Here is an 18,783-nt window from a genome sequence, read left to right on the forward strand (position 1 = left end):
CATAGCCACTTGCTATATGATCTTATTGAGTCTCATGATTTAAGTACTACCTATACACGATGAATCTCATTTATAAATCTCCAGTCTGGTCCATTCTCTGGACTCTAGACTTGTATATCCCACTGTCTATGAGACATTTTCGCTTAGATAACTAACTTAACTTTTCTAAAACTGAAAAGTTGATTCCATGCGTCCCACACAAACCTGCTCTTCCTCCACTTCCCCATCACAATCAATGGCAACTCTGTCCTTCTCATTGATAAGGTCGGATATCTTGGAAGTCCTTCCCGACTCTTCTCGTACTCTCACACACCCTATGCTGGGCACAGCTGAGGGAAAGAGGGCAAGTACTGAATCTGACAGTCAAAAGACTCAAGTTCCAGCTCTGTGCCCTGTTCCAGCTTTGGAATCTCCCATAATTCATTTTCTCCACCCATTCCAGGTCCTTCTCTACTCTCTTCAGTTATTTTTTATGAAAAATATTTTCACTGAGCTTCCTTTCTAATAGTTAAATAACCCCCACCTGCTCCAGAAGGCCTCAAGATTCTCTGACCAATTTTTTAAAAAATGACTGAATTCATTATATATTGGTCTAGGCGATAAGTGCCTGGCAGATTTAGGTCAGGTCATTTAGATAGCAGCTATAGTTTTATTATCCTTAAGCAATATAAAGCTTACAGTTCTTTCTTTCCAGACCTAATAGATTACCTGGTTTGTGTATACAATGCCCAAAGGCTACAATTCCTCCCCTGAACCAATACTGGTTGGGCCTCTCAAAGTAAATATTCTGGCCCTCTGGCTTTTCTCTTGGCTTTTACATGTCTCCAGGAGGCCTGGAATCTGGGAAATACAGTTCTTCATGTTTAAGGGTTAAATCCTTTCTCTCTCTAGTAATGAGGGAAGTCTTAGGACCCTCCTGAGCCTCAGATTATTCCTTGGTAAAATTCTAGGATTGAGGCTGGTGATTTCTAAAGGCACTTCAGCTTTTAAAAGGTGAAGCCTTTAGGTTCTGAGGCCCATCACTCAACAAGTGTACATAACAAGACAAACAGAGTGAGAAATGTAGACTGGAACTCCAGGGCAAGAAAGCAGAGACACGGTGTCAGTTTGAAGCTATACATAACCATGTGTACAGGTGCCTTAGTAGTTATTACTACTGCATACGATTGGGTTCTAACAAGACCAGGAAGAAAGTTCAACCTCAACATACAGTCAGTTGTCCATATCCACAGATGCGAAACTCGCAGATACTAAGCACCAACTGTAATCGTTATAGCTCACCATTTTATATAAGGGACTTGAGCATCTGTAGATTTTGGTATCCTTGGGGGCTCCTTGGAACCAAGTGCCTGCAGATACTGAGGGACGACTGTATAGCATCATGGCACTGTTCAGTAGTAGAAAAGCTCCTTCATCATTCTTCAATCCCACCTCCCAAATTAAATATTATAGATAGGGAATACAAATGAATCCAACACTTCCTAAGTGCAGAGACAAATGGGTCTCTAAAGTAACCTTTAAAATAACAAATGTAAAACTGCTAACAAATGAGATAATGGATTAAAGAATCTAGCAAATCACATGGCATACTCCACATACACAGATGTGTAGTAAATGCTCAATACACGTCCACTCGATTTTCTTCTTCCTTTCCTTCTTTTGAGTGTCAACTTGCTAGAAGGAAATACCTAATTTTAAGTACATATTTTTCCTTCAAAATTTAAAGAAAATCGCTAAAGCAATAAGTTTATTCAACTTGAATGTGGTAGAACATAGCTCACCTTTACAAAACCAAGAGATTACTGACCTGAATTTAAGTCTCGTCCTGGATTGAAGGCACGGCTATTAACAGTAGTAGACAGTCGATCACAACTAATTGTTCTAGATACATTGGTATTAAAGTTCCCATCAAATCTGAAACAATAGAAGAGAATTAGCAGTATTTATTTGGTGGTTATTCAATCCAGAAAACTAACCAACAAAAGTAATACCTCATACTGTGTACAAAATAGGTCAGCTCATAAACAGTAAAACTGCAATTTAAGTATTTTTAAAAAAATCACTTCAGAGCAGTGTGGGTGAAACCAACATCTGCATCTAGAAGGTTTTAGAAATCAAGATCAATTCTAAGGAGATTAAAAAAAAAATCCTTCAAGCCAACTTTTACCCCAATGAACTTGATTCAGGTACTATTGATAAAATCATACAGAAAATAGATTTGACAAAATTCAGACTAGAATGACAAAAATTCAGACTTGAGCTCTGATGCGATATGTGGAACAATTCTTTAAATTATCCTGTCTGAAAACCAATGACCAAGAACAAAAATAGACAGTAGTGAAGGAGAAAGAATGGCTGTGGAGCAGGAAAGATCTAGATTTGAATCCTTGCTCTGTCACTATTAAATGTGTGAACTTGCACAAATTGTGCAATTTGTCTGAGCCCCAGTTTTCCTATCTGAAGAAAAAAAAAAAAGAAATAATAAAACATTTTCCAAAGCTGTCAAAAAGATTGTAAATAATGTACCACAGTTCCTCTCATGATAAATGACACAGAGCTTGCACCTTCCAGGTTGTAATATAGATGAGGCCAAGGTCTTTCTTGATTTCCAGTGGGAGTGCAATGCTGGTACTACAGCTAGAACAATGCTAGTACTCTGGCTAGTAGCTGATCAATAAACACTAGTGTAATCAGTGACTCATTTGCCAGGGCAAACAACAATCTACAAGAAAATAATAGGAAAATGTACCGACTCATTTATATATAGTCACTAAGACTATTTTTTTTATTTTTGTCTGTGTTGGGTCTTCGTTTATGTGCAAGGGCTTTCTCCAGTTGTGGCAAGCGGGGGCCACTTCTCATCGCGGTGTGTGGGCCTCTCACTGTCGCGGTCCCTCCCGTTGCGGAGCACAGGCTCCAGACGTGCAGGCTCAGTAGTTGTGGCTCACGGGCCTAGTCGCTCCGCGGCATGTGGGATCTTCCCGGACCGGGGCACGAACCTGTGTCCCCTGCAATGGCAGGCGGATTCCCAACCACTGCACCACCAGGGAAGCCCACTAAGACTATTTTTAAGTGAATTTAATCCAGAAGTAACGAAAGAGAAAAATCTTGAGCCTCTAAATAAGCTATTTGGGATTTCAGATACTGAGAAGATTCATTAAGTTTCTAAGAGTTACCTGCAAATAAACGCAATCTGAAGTTAGATTTTTAAAAACTTGTGTTAAAATGTGTATCTTCGATGATAAATGTCATTAATGAAATTCCATTAACACAGGTAGAGAAGCTCTACAACCCTGGAGAAACACTCCTAAAAATCAAGGTCCATGTGATTATTCACATGAATATTGATTTTCTGGATCTTACATAAGAACTACTAAAATGAACTGATTGCATAAGCAAAGGGGCTAGGTATTCAAAGGGTGTGCTGGGTTCCAAAGCAAAAGTTCAACAGTTTTGTTTTGATACGTATCATCTCAAAGGAGGTGGCGTTTTAAGAGATTTGAAGAGACTCTTTAGTCCAGCCTCTCACCCAGTACACAATTATATCAACATTGTCAACTGTGCTTCCAAGGACACAGTTGCTTCACCAGTGGGGTCACTCTTCCTTGGACCTGGTCCAGTTTGTCTAGACGAGAAGACTGCTGCCTCAAAAGCCACAGATGGAGAGAAAAGAGGAGATTAATACATCAGCAGCTGCCGGTGTGCATAAGCAACATAATCTCACTGTCCCTCTCTTGTTTTAGCATTTAACATCTGTGAAGCAAGAGCAGCATTAGACAAGGAACTCACTTGCCCTCCATGTGCTAGACAGCCACATTAAACCTATTCCATCACATACTTTTTAATAAAAGACAGATAATATTTAGGCTTTGTGGGCTACAAGGTCTCTGTCACAGCTACTCAACTCTGCCATTGTGGTGTGAAAGCAACCAAAGAGAATTCACAGAAGAATAAGTGTGGCTGTGTTCCAGTAAAACTCAATTTTCAAAAATAGGTGGTGTGCCAGACTGGTTTCACCACCCCTGATCTAGACCAGGGCAGTCCTAGAGAATTCTCTGAGATGATGAAAAGGTGTTATTTTTGCACTGTCCAATATGGCAGCCACATGTGGCTACCGAGCATTTGAAATGTGCTAATAATGTAACAGAGATTAAATTTTCAATTTTGTTTAATCTTAATTTAAAATGTAAACAGTCACCGAATAGTGGCCACCATATTGGACAATGCAAGTCTAGAAAGTTCTCCTGATTATCTGCCTAATTATCCTTCAAGTCTTTGTTCACTTATCACTTCTCCAGAAAGGTCTATTCTGATTGTGGGTGACTTCCTAGTCTATGTCAAGTGTCTCCATCTTCTCTCAAAGCAAGTGTCATAATTTTCAATTTATGGCTCCATTTGCATATGTTTTTTAAAATAAATTTATTTATTTATTTGTTTATTTATTTTTGGCTGCATTGGGTCTTCGTTGTTGCACGCGGGCTTTCTCTAGTTGCAGTGAGCAGGGGCCGCTCTTCTTTGCGGTGCGCGGGCTTCTCATTGCGGTGGCTTCTCTTGTTGCAGAGCACGGGCTCTAGGCATGTGGGCTTCAGTAGTTGTGGCTCGCAGGCCCAGTAGTTGTGGCTCACGGGCTCTAGAGAGCAGGCTCAATAAGTGTGGCGCATGGGCTTAGTTGCTCTGCGGCATGTGAGATCTTCCTGGACCAGGGCTTGAACCCATGTCCCCTGCACTAGCAGGCAGATTCTTAACCACTGCGCCACCAGGGAAGTCCCTGTGTATGTTTTTAATGGGTGGATTTTTATAGATCAGGCTATATGAACAGACAAGAGTCCCTTGAGAGCAGACCCCACGTCTTGTTGGTTTTATTCACCACTGTGCATACATAACACTTAGCATTGTTCTTGTCAAAAGCAGGCACTCATATTAACTGATCTTCTACGAACATCCATCGTGCCAGTGCTTAGCCCTATTCTGGGCTTCCTCAGAAGCCTCCAGAGGTCCAACAAGTGAGGATCATGACTCAGATAAATGGTTCGTAATTACTGAAAGTCTAGCCATATCAGAATCACCTGGAAGCATGCTGGAATGCAGATTCCTGGGATCTACCCTAGAAGAGTTTGATTTAGTGAGTCTGGGGTGGGGCCCTGGAATCTGACTTTGACAGTCTCTCCAGGGATGAGAAGCCCTCCAATCCTGTCACGCAGATTCCTTTAGAAATAAGGCAGTAGAATGGCTTTCCACGTGAGCACAGGTACTTCTCTGTATGCCTCAAAGAGACCAAGGACAGAGGATCTTTCAATTTGAATCAAGAGAGCAGAGTAATTCTTAGGTATGCCTGAAACTCACATCTGGACTTTGCAGTACAAATTACAAACTTTTTTTAGACCTACCTATCTCACAGTTGAGGAAAGTGACACCAAGGTACACATAGCAAATCAGGGACCCAAGAGAGACTTGACCTTATCACCCAGCTCTCTGTCCAAGGATGAGCCACACACCACACTGCTTCATTTAAGTGACAAATAAGGAAGAACTTGTTAAAGGGGACAGGCAACTCAAGAGAGTTACTGACAACTTCTCCCAGAAGAAGTGTAAGCTCGAAGAGAGCTCCGCTCTCCCTGGGTGGAGGCTCCACGGCCAGGACCTGGGCCATCAGCCCTACCCCTGGAGAAGGCTGGCGTCCAGCACCCAGCACATAGAGACTCCCCAGGCTGTTGTGAAATGAGAGTTCGCTCCTGGGACCAGAGAGACCAGGGAACTATTTTATAGGTTGTTTTTCTTTTTGTAGTGTATTGTTATAAAAACATTTTTATAACAATAAAACTGAAAGTAACCCATTAACAAGAGTAGGTGCTCAGTAAACATTTGTCAGTCATAAAAAGGTTTCACAATATAGTGCTGGTCATCAATAATCTGCCCAACCTTCCCTTCCCACTGTCTCCCAACCTATAGCTCTAACCAGACCAGTCCCTCCATACATGTTTTTTCTGTTGGGTCCGAACTGTGATGCTCTCTGGTGTTCACTGCGCCCATTCTACAAAGCCCCCAGCTCTTCTCATCTTCCTTCCAGGAAGTCCTCTTGTCAGCCCCAGCCTGTGAGGAGCCCTCTCTCCTCTAAACTGACTAGTGCCACTCTGCATCTTAATTCATGCTTGTGTGTCTTTTCCCTAATTTTTTAATATTGTTTTGTAATCAGGCTTAGCATAATGTCAATGCAGTTGACGTACGACAGATACAGACTGGTTGGTTTTAGATTCTGCTTATATCAGCAAAATACTAATCAATAAAAATTCTAACATAAGATTTATTACAAATAATGAGAAAATTATCTTACTTATTTTGCCTTCCCCATATACTAAATAAAGGTGAAGTGAGGGGAGATGCCAAGATATTTTGTTATGGAAGCCTTATTGTCTAAACCCTACCATGTAGCACTTGAACTCCCAAGTCTCTCTAAAACCTTGAGAAGTCTTAGTTCTGCCAATGGATTGTAAGTTCCTTGAGGATTTATATTTCTCTCTCAGGTTTAGTGCATTCCTGGGAATGTATAGTTCTCCATAAGTTTTCTTATTGGTGGCTGACTAACGTGGAAGGGCAGAGAGCTAAGTCACTGGAAAGCTCTGTATATTTTATTAAATCATATTCATTGAACATCTATGATGAACAAGGAACTGCCACCCCGGCAAAGCATGGTCAGGAGCATGGCCTCAGAGGTACACAGACCTGGATTGGAGTTTGGATTTAAATTGCTTATTGCTGTCTAACTCTTGCATAGAACTTACATTTTCTAAGCCTCCATTTTTCTCATCTACAATATGGTGATAAAAATAGTACCTATTTCATAATCAGAAAACGGCTTGTAAGAGCCTAGTACATAGTAAACATTTAAGAAATAATAATAACTAGTAATGGATGTATTAGTAATGATAACAGTTAACAGCTACTGTGTAGTATACATATATATATTATATCAAGAATATTCCAAGTGTTTTACATGGATCAACTCGTCTAATCTTCACAAGCCCAAGGGAAATATTATTATTATCTCCTTTTGAAGACCAAGAAACTGAGGCACAGAACGTTTAAATTAAGAAGCTCAAGATTCATAGCTGGGAAGTAACAGAACCTAGATTTGAACATATATTCAAGCTCTCATTCATAATGAATACATTACACTGTATCTCAATAAATCAATCAATAAATCATCATTAACATTATCTAACAGCTGAAGTAGAATTCAATTCTCTCAAAGGAAAGGATTAATCTGAAAGCTTGTGGGGCTTAGGGGAAATCCTTGCTTTTTACTTAATAGGAAATGACAGTAGCTAAGCATAAGGCCTCACAATGGATAGCTACAGAGAAAGAACTCTAGGGACAAAGATGAGGATGCAAAGGAAGACGAAGAAGATAGTAAAGGCAGGTGTTCTCTATTAATTGTAGATAACTTAGATTTTTAAAATGTTTACCACTGGCATAGCTTTGGAATTGGCCATTTTGGGGTTACTATTTATTATTTCACTCCAGAAAAGCCTCAAGCTCCCTTCCCATTCACCACTAAACTCTGAGAGGTTTCAGGGCAGCAGAGGCAGCTAGAAGTTCCACGTGAACAGAAGAGCGAGCATGTCCATTCTCTGCATGGAGAAGAGATACAGCAGACCTGGGGCCAGCTCACAGCAATTTTCTCCTTTTCCTGGTACCAACTTTCTCCTCTGAGAGAAAGACCCTGGCATTCTGGTAATCTGACAACCTTAAACAAATGGCTTATGTACAAGAAAGATAAGATAGAACTAAGAAAAGACCAAGAAAGAGGAAATTTCACCAAATTCTGAAAAATTCTCCCATGGGACAACGAATTCCAGGTGCTGAATAACATAACGGAAAACAGACACAACTTAAGCTTTACTGTAAATGTGAGCGAGGCGTAAAACTGAAACACGGCTCAGGGAAGCCCCAGCTGATGTGGTGCAAACACACAGCCTTCCAGAGATCAAACCTGATCCAAAAATAACACGTAAAATACCTGAAGACGTTATTTTTCTGAAGGAATCCACAGAACAACCCTGATGTTTGAGAATTAAATAACCACTTTGCAGGAGAACCTCAGCCAGAGGGCAATTTGACCTATTGTCTAGCTGGCTCACAGACCTTTGGATTCTGAAAGTTTACTAGCAAAGGATGAAACAGATTGTTACCTTGTTTCAAGAACTGGATTTAATCCTTGCTTCCTGGGTAATCCCCACATAGTGAATACTGGTGGTTTTAAATTAATTTATTCCTATTAAGTCCCCACATTCTGATATTGAAAGGATTCAGGGACATGACAATAATTCTCCTTCCTCCTGCTTCTTGCTCCATGGAGTTCTTTAAGTGGCAACAGTCTCAATGTCTTGAGTTGCCCCACATGTGGGGAGCACCCACTCCCCAACTGAGTTAACATGAAATGCCGAGAAATAAACCTCCCTCTGCTTCTATGGCTGCCGACACTGCTGATGTGCAGGCAGGTAAGGAAGCAGGTGTCAACAGGGGGCTTAAGAGATATAGGAGCACGGTGTGTCCAGAGCTGGTGCGTCAGCTGGGAGAAGTAATTACGTGAGCAAAACCTCTGTGATTATCTCTCCACCTTCTACTCACTCACACTCAGTAATGCTTGTTTCTCTTCTGGACTCCAAACACAGCAGTAAAACTCGCTTAGCCATCCTCCAGGCACCAGATGAACAGTTGCTTTGCCGAAGACAGGAGCGCATTTTATGCCCATGTGCCTTTTAGAAAAATGATTTCTAAAAAGAAACATGCTATTTACCCTGATTTGGAGACTGAGAAATGTGAAGTTCATGCTTATAATCCATTATAAAAAGATGTCAGTTACTCTTAAGGGTTACCTAAGAGATTTTTCACTGAGAAATATATTAGCTGCCAGTCACATTTATAAAACTTCAGGTTTATGGAAAGGTCAAGAACTGGTAAAATTATAGATCTTCCTATAAAATAAGCAGGCAATTCAACTTATCTTTATATCTGTCCTTTAAAAAAGTAATAAGAGAACAATCCTACATAAATCTCCTGCAGACTCTCACTCTAAAAAGAGGAGATAGTGGATTATGACTGCTTTCTGTATTCATTTTCATAAGATAAAACCAGTGCCTGAAAATTAGTTTCAAGAGAAATAACTCCATCTTTCCTACCCCTTCAAGTTAAAAAAAGAAAAAACTTCCTTCTGGATTTACTTTCATGAACAACTGATCGAAACTTCATCCCGAGGGAGAAAACAGAACTGTGACTCCCACTTTGATCTCTTCCCCATGGAGAAATTCACTCCCTGCCTGGCTTGCAAGATGTTCATTTGATTGACGTTTGCTCTGATGTGCAAACTGCTTTGAACTTCAGACATTTAATTCCCATCAGGCTGCAGTCATTTTTATTCTCCTTCAACAGGATTTACAAGCAGGAGATCAGCAAATGTAGAAGGTAAAATAAATTTGCAGAAGCTTTGAATCTCACATCAAAACAGTGTTCAAGTGAGTTCCAATTGGATTTCATTCAGCCTCGATTCACAGTGTAAATCAACTTTTCAGTGGAGTCCCAGTTTAGAAAGAAAAAGATATAAAGAAGAGAGACACATACACCAGTTGGGGTTTACTTCCTGAAATCTCTTTCTTGGTCTTTGTTTAAATTTCCTTTGGAAGGTGATTTGCCAGGCAAATCACTTAAAACCCCGGGTTTTCCTCAACATTTGCAGCAAAGCTGCTCAATTTATCACATAGCACACAAAAACCACACCCACAGTGTGGGTTCCAAGGGCGCTGGTGAAATGCGGTATTATTCATGGGCACGTTTTAAAGGTAATAATTTAAAAAGCAAATCCCTGTGGATATCTCAGAAGAGCAAGGCTTACAGTGATAGTTGAGTCCATAAATAAAGCCAATATGATGACAGCTAATGGAGTAGGGGATATTTTTTACTTGTCTGTTGTTTTTAATCACTGCTAGAGATAGGTGCAAAAGGTTTAAAAAAAAAAAACCAAAACACCACATATACACACCATTTCTTGTGGAAGCAAAATCTGGTATCAGATCAGAAGCTGGTGTGGAACAAATGCTGTGAGACTTCAGGTGGAGCTCCCAGCACAAGGCAGTCCCTTGCTGCTGGTGTCACTGAACTACCAAGTTCCATTCTAAGAGCAGCACACATTTTTCTGGGAAGCAAAGAAGGCAAGACCCCTCGACCAGTAGCTCCAGGAGCCTTTAAAAGGAGACCTGGACACCAAAAAACATCCTAGTAACGGCCCAACAGTGCCTGGTTTACTCAGATATGACAGGGAGACATTTCACTTCACCTCCATTCAACCAGGTTCCTGCTCATTCTTTCTGGGAAGTGTCTGCTCTCCAAATATTTGAGCAACACCAGTTGAAAAGAATTAAACAAGAACCCCCTTATCTTCCACTTAACCACCCATGAGAATAACGTTAAGCAAAGAAAGAGCTAAGATAAAAATCAAACACCTACACTGGCAAATATTTAAACTCTGTTTGAATGGTGGGGGAAGAGGTAAGAATGGGATCACTTCAAAAAGGAACTCTCACATTTATAAAGAAAATGATACTCGACACCCAGCCCCAACTGAGTTTACTTATTCAAACACCTAAATTAATGGGCAAACTGAAAAGCTGTCAAATAATGTGTAATCATGTTCCAAGAAATGGTTTTTCCTTCCATCTCTGCAGAGATTGGAGAGATAAGTCACATTCTTTCTGTTCTTATCAGTAATAAGGATTAAATCTTCAGGGTTCAGCAACCCAGCCAGAGTGGAAACAAGGCTGGTTTCAAATGCCCTTGGAAGGTAAGGCTTTAGAGCAATCAAGTGTCTCCCTCTCTGTGAGAGTCTAAGTGTCATACAAACCAGCCATATTTCTTTTTTACCATTCTCACTGCCCCCCTCCCCAGCCCCCCTCCCCAAAGCAGATCCCTGGGAGAAGGCCCTGCTGTAATCTGGTTTTTGCTTCTAGATTCCATTTAACCTGCCTTCTCACACAAGCTTGGAAAATTGCACAGGTGTGACATCTGGGGGAATTGGAAGTGGATCCACAACCACATTAAACATTTATCCTTTAACTTCCTCGTCACCAGGTTGGGACAGCGATGCATGAAGAAGAAGAAAGAAAGGTATCTGAAAAAATAAGAGAAAACGGGCAGGTGGACAGAGGCCGGGTGGGATCCACAGGCTCCCTTTGTGCCGTTCTGTAGCCCCCTGTCCATCATACCACTTGACCTCTAACAAGGACTTCACACACTTTACGGTTATTTATTTATATACTTTCTCCCTTGCTAGGAAGACACAAAGAGAGAGATCCTTTCCCATGTTTATCCCTAGACCCCAGCCCACAGTCTGCCTGTGAAGAGTAAAATTTTAGCAAATGCTGAATGACAAAATGCAGAAAACCGAAGAGGCTGAGGCTTGCCAGGACTGGAGACCAGAGCTTGTAAATTCGTGTGTTTTCTTCCTGCGCATACACTGGGTACTTAGTAAATAGCAGACAACTGTGAGTGGTATGACACAGACATCAAAGAGAAGCACTAAGAACCTCAGTTAGCAGATGACCTTGGACATGAACCGGTTCATTCAATCTCTCAGGCACATTCGTGAAGGAGAGAGACAAGGCCTATCCAAATCTCCCTGTTCTGTAGAAGGAACATGAAACGTAAGATGTGGAATACTTATGGTTAATGTGTCCTCAAAAGGAATTACTGACCCAATATTCAAACGTTAATAAAGCTATGAGTCTGAAGATAGCTGGGTCCATCATCATACCAGACCAGTCGAGTCTCCAAGAAAGATAATAGACATGGGATTTTTAAATCTTGACCTTCTTTGGAACACTTTGATATTTTTGCACAATAAAACACATGAAAACCTCAAGGGAAGTCCTCTGCTATAATAGGGTCTATTTCTTAAAGCTGGCAAAGAATACTCGGTAGTTTCTTTTAGAGACTAGCTAGCTAGATAGGGAGCAAGCAAGAAGGAAAACTGCAAGACCACTGCTCCCTAAAATCCATAAAAGGCCACTGGTGAAAATCAGTATGCTAAGCAGTGTGGCAGGTCTCCTGTCCTTCCTTCAGGGAAGGTCACACAAGAAAAATCTAGAAAGCAGGATTGTCAGCAGACCCAAATGCATATGTTTTCTGCTATGAGGGTACTCATCAATATGCCTAAAGATATATTTATATCTTTATAAATATCACACACACACACACACACGGAAATGACACAGACTACTGCAGTAACATGGTTTTAAGACTGAGAGACAAACTAACCAGACTGTAGGAGCTTTATATTCAGCCAATTTAGAAACTTCAGAGGGTCATACAATAGCCTCAAGTGAAATTCTAAGAAGGAATACATAGTTCAGCATTTCAATTGGCAGATAAGCCGTTCCGATTTTACCACTGGTCAAAATATTTTACCATTAAAAGAAAAAATGATTTGGAATCAGGAAACCTGGGTTCCACACCCAGCTCCCCTGAGTCCTGACACAATCTCTCTGAGCCTACTTCCTCATCTGCAAAATGCGGGAGGAGGGGGATTGTACCCAACAGGCCTGAGAGGATCATAGGAAGGAGGTAATGTAAGTAAAATAATGTTTACAGAAGAAAGTATTTTACTGAAGCATAAACATGTAACTCTTTTACATAAGTTAGATATTGTAACTGAGTAGGCGTTCTGAAATGTAAGGTGTTCTACAAAATCCTTGTTGAATTTTGAGCTCAACGCAAGTCCTTCTGGTACCAATATCCATAAAGACTGTTATCTGTAACATTTCGCCTGCCTGCAGGTAATAATAATTTTTAAGTGGACTGAAGATGAAATTGTGCGATAAGGCAGGGAGAACACTTGAAAGACTGAGATTCACCTTTCAGTACTGTGAGGGCAAAAACACAAAACACATCTTCCTGTGGAAGGAACAGGACCTGCGATAAAATTAAACTCAGTGGTCAAGAGCCACGCTTGTCACTTTATTTGACCTTGTGTTACCCAAAGAAAAACAGAACAAGAGTCATTAGTGCAAAAGCACCTGGCTAAGTCACAGTGCTTTGTTTCTCATAAGAACAGTAATAATAAGAAATAAAATGTATATAGGGTTAAACAATTTTTATCATTTTTTTCATGTGCACCACCTTGAAATAGGGCTGGAAAAAATAGGATTTGCCCACATGTGGGTCAGCTGTTATGCCTAGGAACATCATTTTATACAAAACTCAAGTGTGCATCAGCACAGCATTAAAACTATACCTTTCCACTATGCCCCCTCTCCTGAACGCATGCATATAACATAGTTGGGGGGGGTGAAAACATCTGTGGGATGAAAATAAAGTGATGCTACAGGCTAAAAACTCAACTGCTTGCCGAACACCTCCTAAGAATGATCAACATGTGACTTAAATTCAAAATCAGCATGTTCATACTGAATTCACCTTCCTCTTAAATATCTTTTGCTCTTATTTTCATTGTTAGTTAATAATTCCCCTCCTCTGAGATGTTCAATTTAAAATTTAGAATCATCTTTTAAAATCTTCCTCCCCACCCAGATCTCCAATAAAATCTAGTTGGCAGAATCTATATATTCTATATTCCCTGTCTATGGGTAATATTCTACGTAACCCATCACCACCCAGGACATCTTTTGTTTTCCTACAATCCTTCCTTGAGGTGTCCTTACTTTTCTCCTAGATTATTAGGGTGGCCCAGCTTGACAAACAACTTGTCTCTTCACCACAATTTATCCTTCACTTGCCAACGAATTCATTTACCCAAATCTCAGACCTGACCACAGTCTTTCTTTGCTTTAAAACCTACTGTTTACAGAGGGAAATCTGTCCAGTCAACCAAGGATTCTGAGCCCGCCCCATACATCTCTTATCTGCCATTCCAGCTATATCTTACCCCTCACCACACTCAATGCTTTGTGATGCTTGCTGTTTTCTGGTCTGAAGCATCCTTCCCCGTAGATATGTCTGCAGGAGTTCCACTCTTCAAGACCTCAACTACCACTCTTCTACCAAGCCTGAGTGCTCAGAGACCTCTGTTCATAATCACTTTTTCTTCTAAAAGAGTCTTTGGGTTTTTCATGACACTTGACACAGTCTGCTTAGTTTACTCTGCATCCTCTGAGCTCCTAAAGGTACAAACTGCTTTATTCATCTTTGTCTATCAGACAGTGTCTAGCACAATGTCTTGCACTTAACTATCTTGAACATGATACAGACAAGTTGAGTTGAAAGTGATATATACATAGATATTTGGAAATTTTGTGCTTTTAAATTCACCCTGCATAATAATCATTAGTATTGTTATAATAATTATTCATATCTATTATTATTATTGATTGAATCTAGCTAATAACTAAGATAACTAAGTCAACAACAACTTAAATTTCCTATCAGAGCTTATCACAATGGAATAATACTCAGATGAAAACGATGACCATCATGAATGGGCATAAAATACTTGAATTTCTGCCTAGAGGTAAAGTAGCTCAGTAATTCTGACATCATCATCACTACCTGTACTCAAACTAAAGACCAAATCAGGTTTGCTACCATGCATGAACTCCTTCAGCAAATATATATTCAGGACCTGTTCAAGCAAGGTACTGAAAACAAAGTTGACAGGGTCCCTGAACTCAGGTGTAACAGGAAGAAAGATGAAAGGGCACACAGGATAGAAATATGACTTAGAACCTGATATCAACCACTCTCACAGCTATCCAGAATCAACCCCAGCCACCTTCAATTCCTCCCTCTTCCAATATCCAACAGTGGGTGCCAACAGCCAAGTTCAGTCCCCCTTCTTGTTCCTTGCCTACATAAATGAAATCAAACTAGGTCTTCTAGTAGTTACATGGTGGACAAGTAAAATCCCCTTAAAGGGGATCATCATTTCATTCCCTTTCTCGAAAATTTTAAATTCTCTCATTCAAACAACCAGTATTTACTGAGTGTCTACCACGCATCAAAGACGCATGGAAGCAAGAGAACTGTCCTTCATTACATTTACAGAGCTTAAGGTCTCCTGAGTTATTCCGTCTAGAATTTGAGGTTCTTTACAATCTGATATTAATCCAATTTCTCAGCTGCCTCTTCCATCACTTCCCCCAGTCACAATGTCCTCTTCAGTGTTCCTGGCCATTTCCTTCCATGGGGGTTTCTTTAAATTGACCTTTCTCTCCTGGAGAGCTCTCTCTCCATATCCCTATACGTTCAAATCCTTTTCCTCCTTCAAGACTCAGCTGAAATGCTTCTTCCATAAACCATTCCACAAATGCTTACTTTTTAAAGTTAATGAATAAATGAGTAATTTAACCTCTGTAGGTCTTGCTGCATAATATCATCTTTTTTTTTTTTTTTTCTAGGTAGCTCTCAAAAAGATGAAGAAAAATTCCCTAACAAAGCTAGAATTTACAAATTTGGGCAGCAGGAAAAGTTGCCCATAATGAATCTTGAGTTGGCTCTCTGGAGTATAGTTCAAACTGCTCAGTTTACAGTTGAGGAAGCTATGGACTAAAAAGGTTAAGTGAACTTTCCAAGATCACACAGCAAACCGGCAGAGCAGAGGCCCATCTGGTCTTAGTACTATATTCCTATGATATAATCTGTATCACAACTGAATTTAAACTGAACAGGAAAGCTGTCTTTACTGCTTAAGATGTTTCTTTTCTACCATGATAGAGACTGAATTGATTTAAAAATATTTAAAAAGAGGCTCGCCTCCTTTTAAAAATGAAAGAAAGCTCATGTTTGAGTTCAGGTTAAAAAAAAAAAAAAAAAAAAGGCAATCACAAACCCTGACCTGATGCTCTTTAGTCCCTAAAGAATCCTAAGGACCCTAGTACAGGAATCTGAACATGATGAGTCAGCATGTGAATCATCAAAATTAAAAACAACTCTCTAAGTAACTTATTTCTGGTTCCTATGATGTCAATAATACTTGAAGAACTTAAAATGTGAACACAGAAATTTGCACAACATCTAAATCATACCACAAAATATACAACCAATTTACATGGATAAAGACTTACTCAAATGCCTTCACTCCTTTGAAGGCAGCTCATTAACATGGGCATTAACTTTTTTTTTTTTTTTTTAAAGAGAAGCAGTCTAGGAGAACACTAGAAAGTTCTAGGAATGAGAGTCTGGAATCCTCCAGTCTAAACCTGAGGGTTAATAAAAATTCAACTTCAAAGGTAGGTTTTGTAGACCAATTTTCTATGCTTTCTCTAAGAGGGTGTGATGGTTAATTTTATATGTCAATTTGGCTGGGCCAGAGTGTCCAGCTATTTGGTCAGAGACTACTCTGGATGTTTCTGCAAAGGGATTATTGGAATGAGATCAACATTTAAATCAGGGGACTTGTGGGTGGGCCTTACCTAGTCAGTTTAAGGCCCTAATAGAACAAAGACTGACCTCCCCAAGCAGAAGGAATTCTTCCAGCAGACTGGAACTGTAACTCTTCCTGGGTCTCCAGCCCCCGCTGGGCTACCCTGCAGATCTGGGACTTGATCTCCACAATCACGTGAGCAAATTCTTTAAAATAAATCTCTCTTCCTCTCTCTCACACACATCCTAATGATCCTGTTTCTCTGGAGAACCCTGACTAATAGAGTTATAATATGGGCTTATTCATGAGAATTGTAATCAGGAGGCTGTGTTCTTGCATCAGAACCTATGCTAGTTGCTTTGTCTGCAGCACAATACCCTCAACAGGTTGAAGGATAAGACCTGATTCCTGAAATCATATTGTTCTAGTGGGTGCCAGCTGGGAGATGCATTGAATTTGGGCTCTCAGAAAGTGAGATGAGTCCTATATGCCTTCCCTGGTGACGGTATCAATCTCAGTGGATGTCCCAACTCAAAGAGCTCCTTGTAAAATAGCAAGAATCCAATTTAACAATGGTGTCCAAAGTTTCTTCACTTTTGGGAATCAGTGAAGCTTTTTAAGTCTCCCCTGATGGGTATGACAGAATTCTCTACAAGGCTGAAGTCTCCTAGCTTTGGGTGGCTGGCTTCGGAGAGCCTTGAAAACAAGTTGCTTACTTACTGTAGCTCCATCAGAATACTACTTTGCTCATCTCAAACCTGGCCTAGATGCCTTAATGCCAGTTCCCACCATGATTATCCAATTAACAAGCATTAATTAAGTGAGGATAACAGCACCGAATCCTACTTGGAGACACAAAAAAGAATAAAAATCTCAGTTCATTTTCCCAGTACTTCCTCCCTGGTTTAACCTCTCCATTGTTCCTGTTTCCTTAAATAAAGATATCAAAAATAAAAAATAAGAATGTTACCAGGCAGGAGTACCTACAAAAGAAATTGGGGAAGGGAGGAGAGAAATGGATTAAGAGATGTGGAAGACAAAATTATTGACTGATTTATGAAAAAGTCAAGGGTTAGCAGGGCCTGCTGATAAAACAATAGCTTCAGATGTGCACAGGATAACCCAATCTCTGTGGCAAGCCAGGTTTTGGGGATAGATATTCTCAGTATTATGCATAAAGGAGCTATATTTAAACCTGACAGAATGAGCATGTATGTTTAAGATGGCATATCAGGGAATGTACATGGATAAGACATTTTAAAAATTTATTAACATTATATTGCATGCTAATGTGGGCCAAGCAGGTAATGAAAGTCAGGGGAATAAGCTGGGTGTAATGCGATAGGAGCTAGTGGGGACTGTGGTGAAGGGGAGAATGCAGGCTGTCTTCAAAGGGGGATGCTTGTCACAGAAGCTGACTACTGCCTAGTGGGAATGTGGACCCATCACTGTCAGATCTGATTTTAGAGAGGACAGAAATTTGGATTTTTCTTTTTCTTTTTTTTTTTTTTTTTTTTAAATTTTTGGCTGTGTTGGGTCTTCGTTGCTGCCCACAGGCTTTCTCTAGCTGTGTGGAGCGGGGGTTACTCTTCATTGCGGTGCGCAGGCTTCTCATTGCAGTGGCTTCTCTTGTTGCGGAGCACGGGCTCTAGGCACGTGGGCTTCAGTAGTTGTGGCTCGCGGGCTCTAGAGCGCAGGCTCAGTAGTTGTGGCGCACGGGCTTAGTTGCTCCACGGCGTGTGGGATCCTCCCGGACCAGGGCTCGAACCCGTGTCCCCTGAATTGGCAGGTGGATTCTTAACCACTGCACCACCAGGGAAATCCCAGAATTTGGATTTTTAAAATGTGTAATTCCCCTAAAGTTTAAAGGTAGGCAACAGATTTTAAAACGTACAAATTTAAAAACCTTTAAAACATCTCGTGGAGCCAAGATAAACACACTTGTAGGCCACATATAGACCACGGGCATTATTAGGTGTTTCTGCATCTCTGCAATCCTTGCGAGGGAGCCCAGGATCTTGTGGACCCTCCCCACCTAACGCATTACAACACAAAGGGAGCTGTAAATTAAATTACACGAGCGAATAAACTCATTCTCAAAATTATGCTATTTAAAGCAATACCATTGAAAATGAGTTTGTCTTAGATTAAACCACAGCCTATTTTTTTCCACGTTAGATAATATTAATTCTTCACATCGTTCCTTCCACAAATATTGACGGAATACCTAATCACTATGCAGGACCCTGTACAAAATAATTAACTTCCAGGGCTCCTGAGTAAGAAGAGTTGATTGGTCTGAGAAGCAAAGTATCAAAATCATCTGAAAAAAGTCAATTTTCTGCTGCTTTGCAGATTCTCTCTGTTGTCATCATAGTAAAACCTTCAGGGTGTATTCTGCAGAATATTCTATAATA

General features: G+C 40.3%; 1 protein-coding gene across 2 annotated transcripts in view; it reads right to left on the minus strand.

Annotated features, from left to right (window-relative positions):
• CACHD1 (cache domain containing 1) overlaps positions 1–18,783 on the minus strand; it is a 211,610-nt gene that overhangs the window by 76,629 nt on the left and 116,198 nt on the right. For both annotated transcript variants that reach the window (XM_061184082.1, XM_061184081.1), the window contains exon 4: positions 1,808–1,914. In XM_061184082.1, the coding sequence (XP_061040065.1) occupies positions 1,808–1,914 (107 nt within the window). The remainder of the gene's footprint in view (positions 1–1,807; positions 1,915–18,783) is intronic.

This window comes from Eubalaena glacialis, chromosome 3 (genome assembly GCF_028564815.1).
Source record: "Eubalaena glacialis isolate mEubGla1 chromosome 3, mEubGla1.1.hap2.+ XY, whole genome shotgun sequence".
NCBI classification, from domain to species: domain Eukaryota; kingdom Metazoa; phylum Chordata; class Mammalia; order Artiodactyla; family Balaenidae; genus Eubalaena; species Eubalaena glacialis.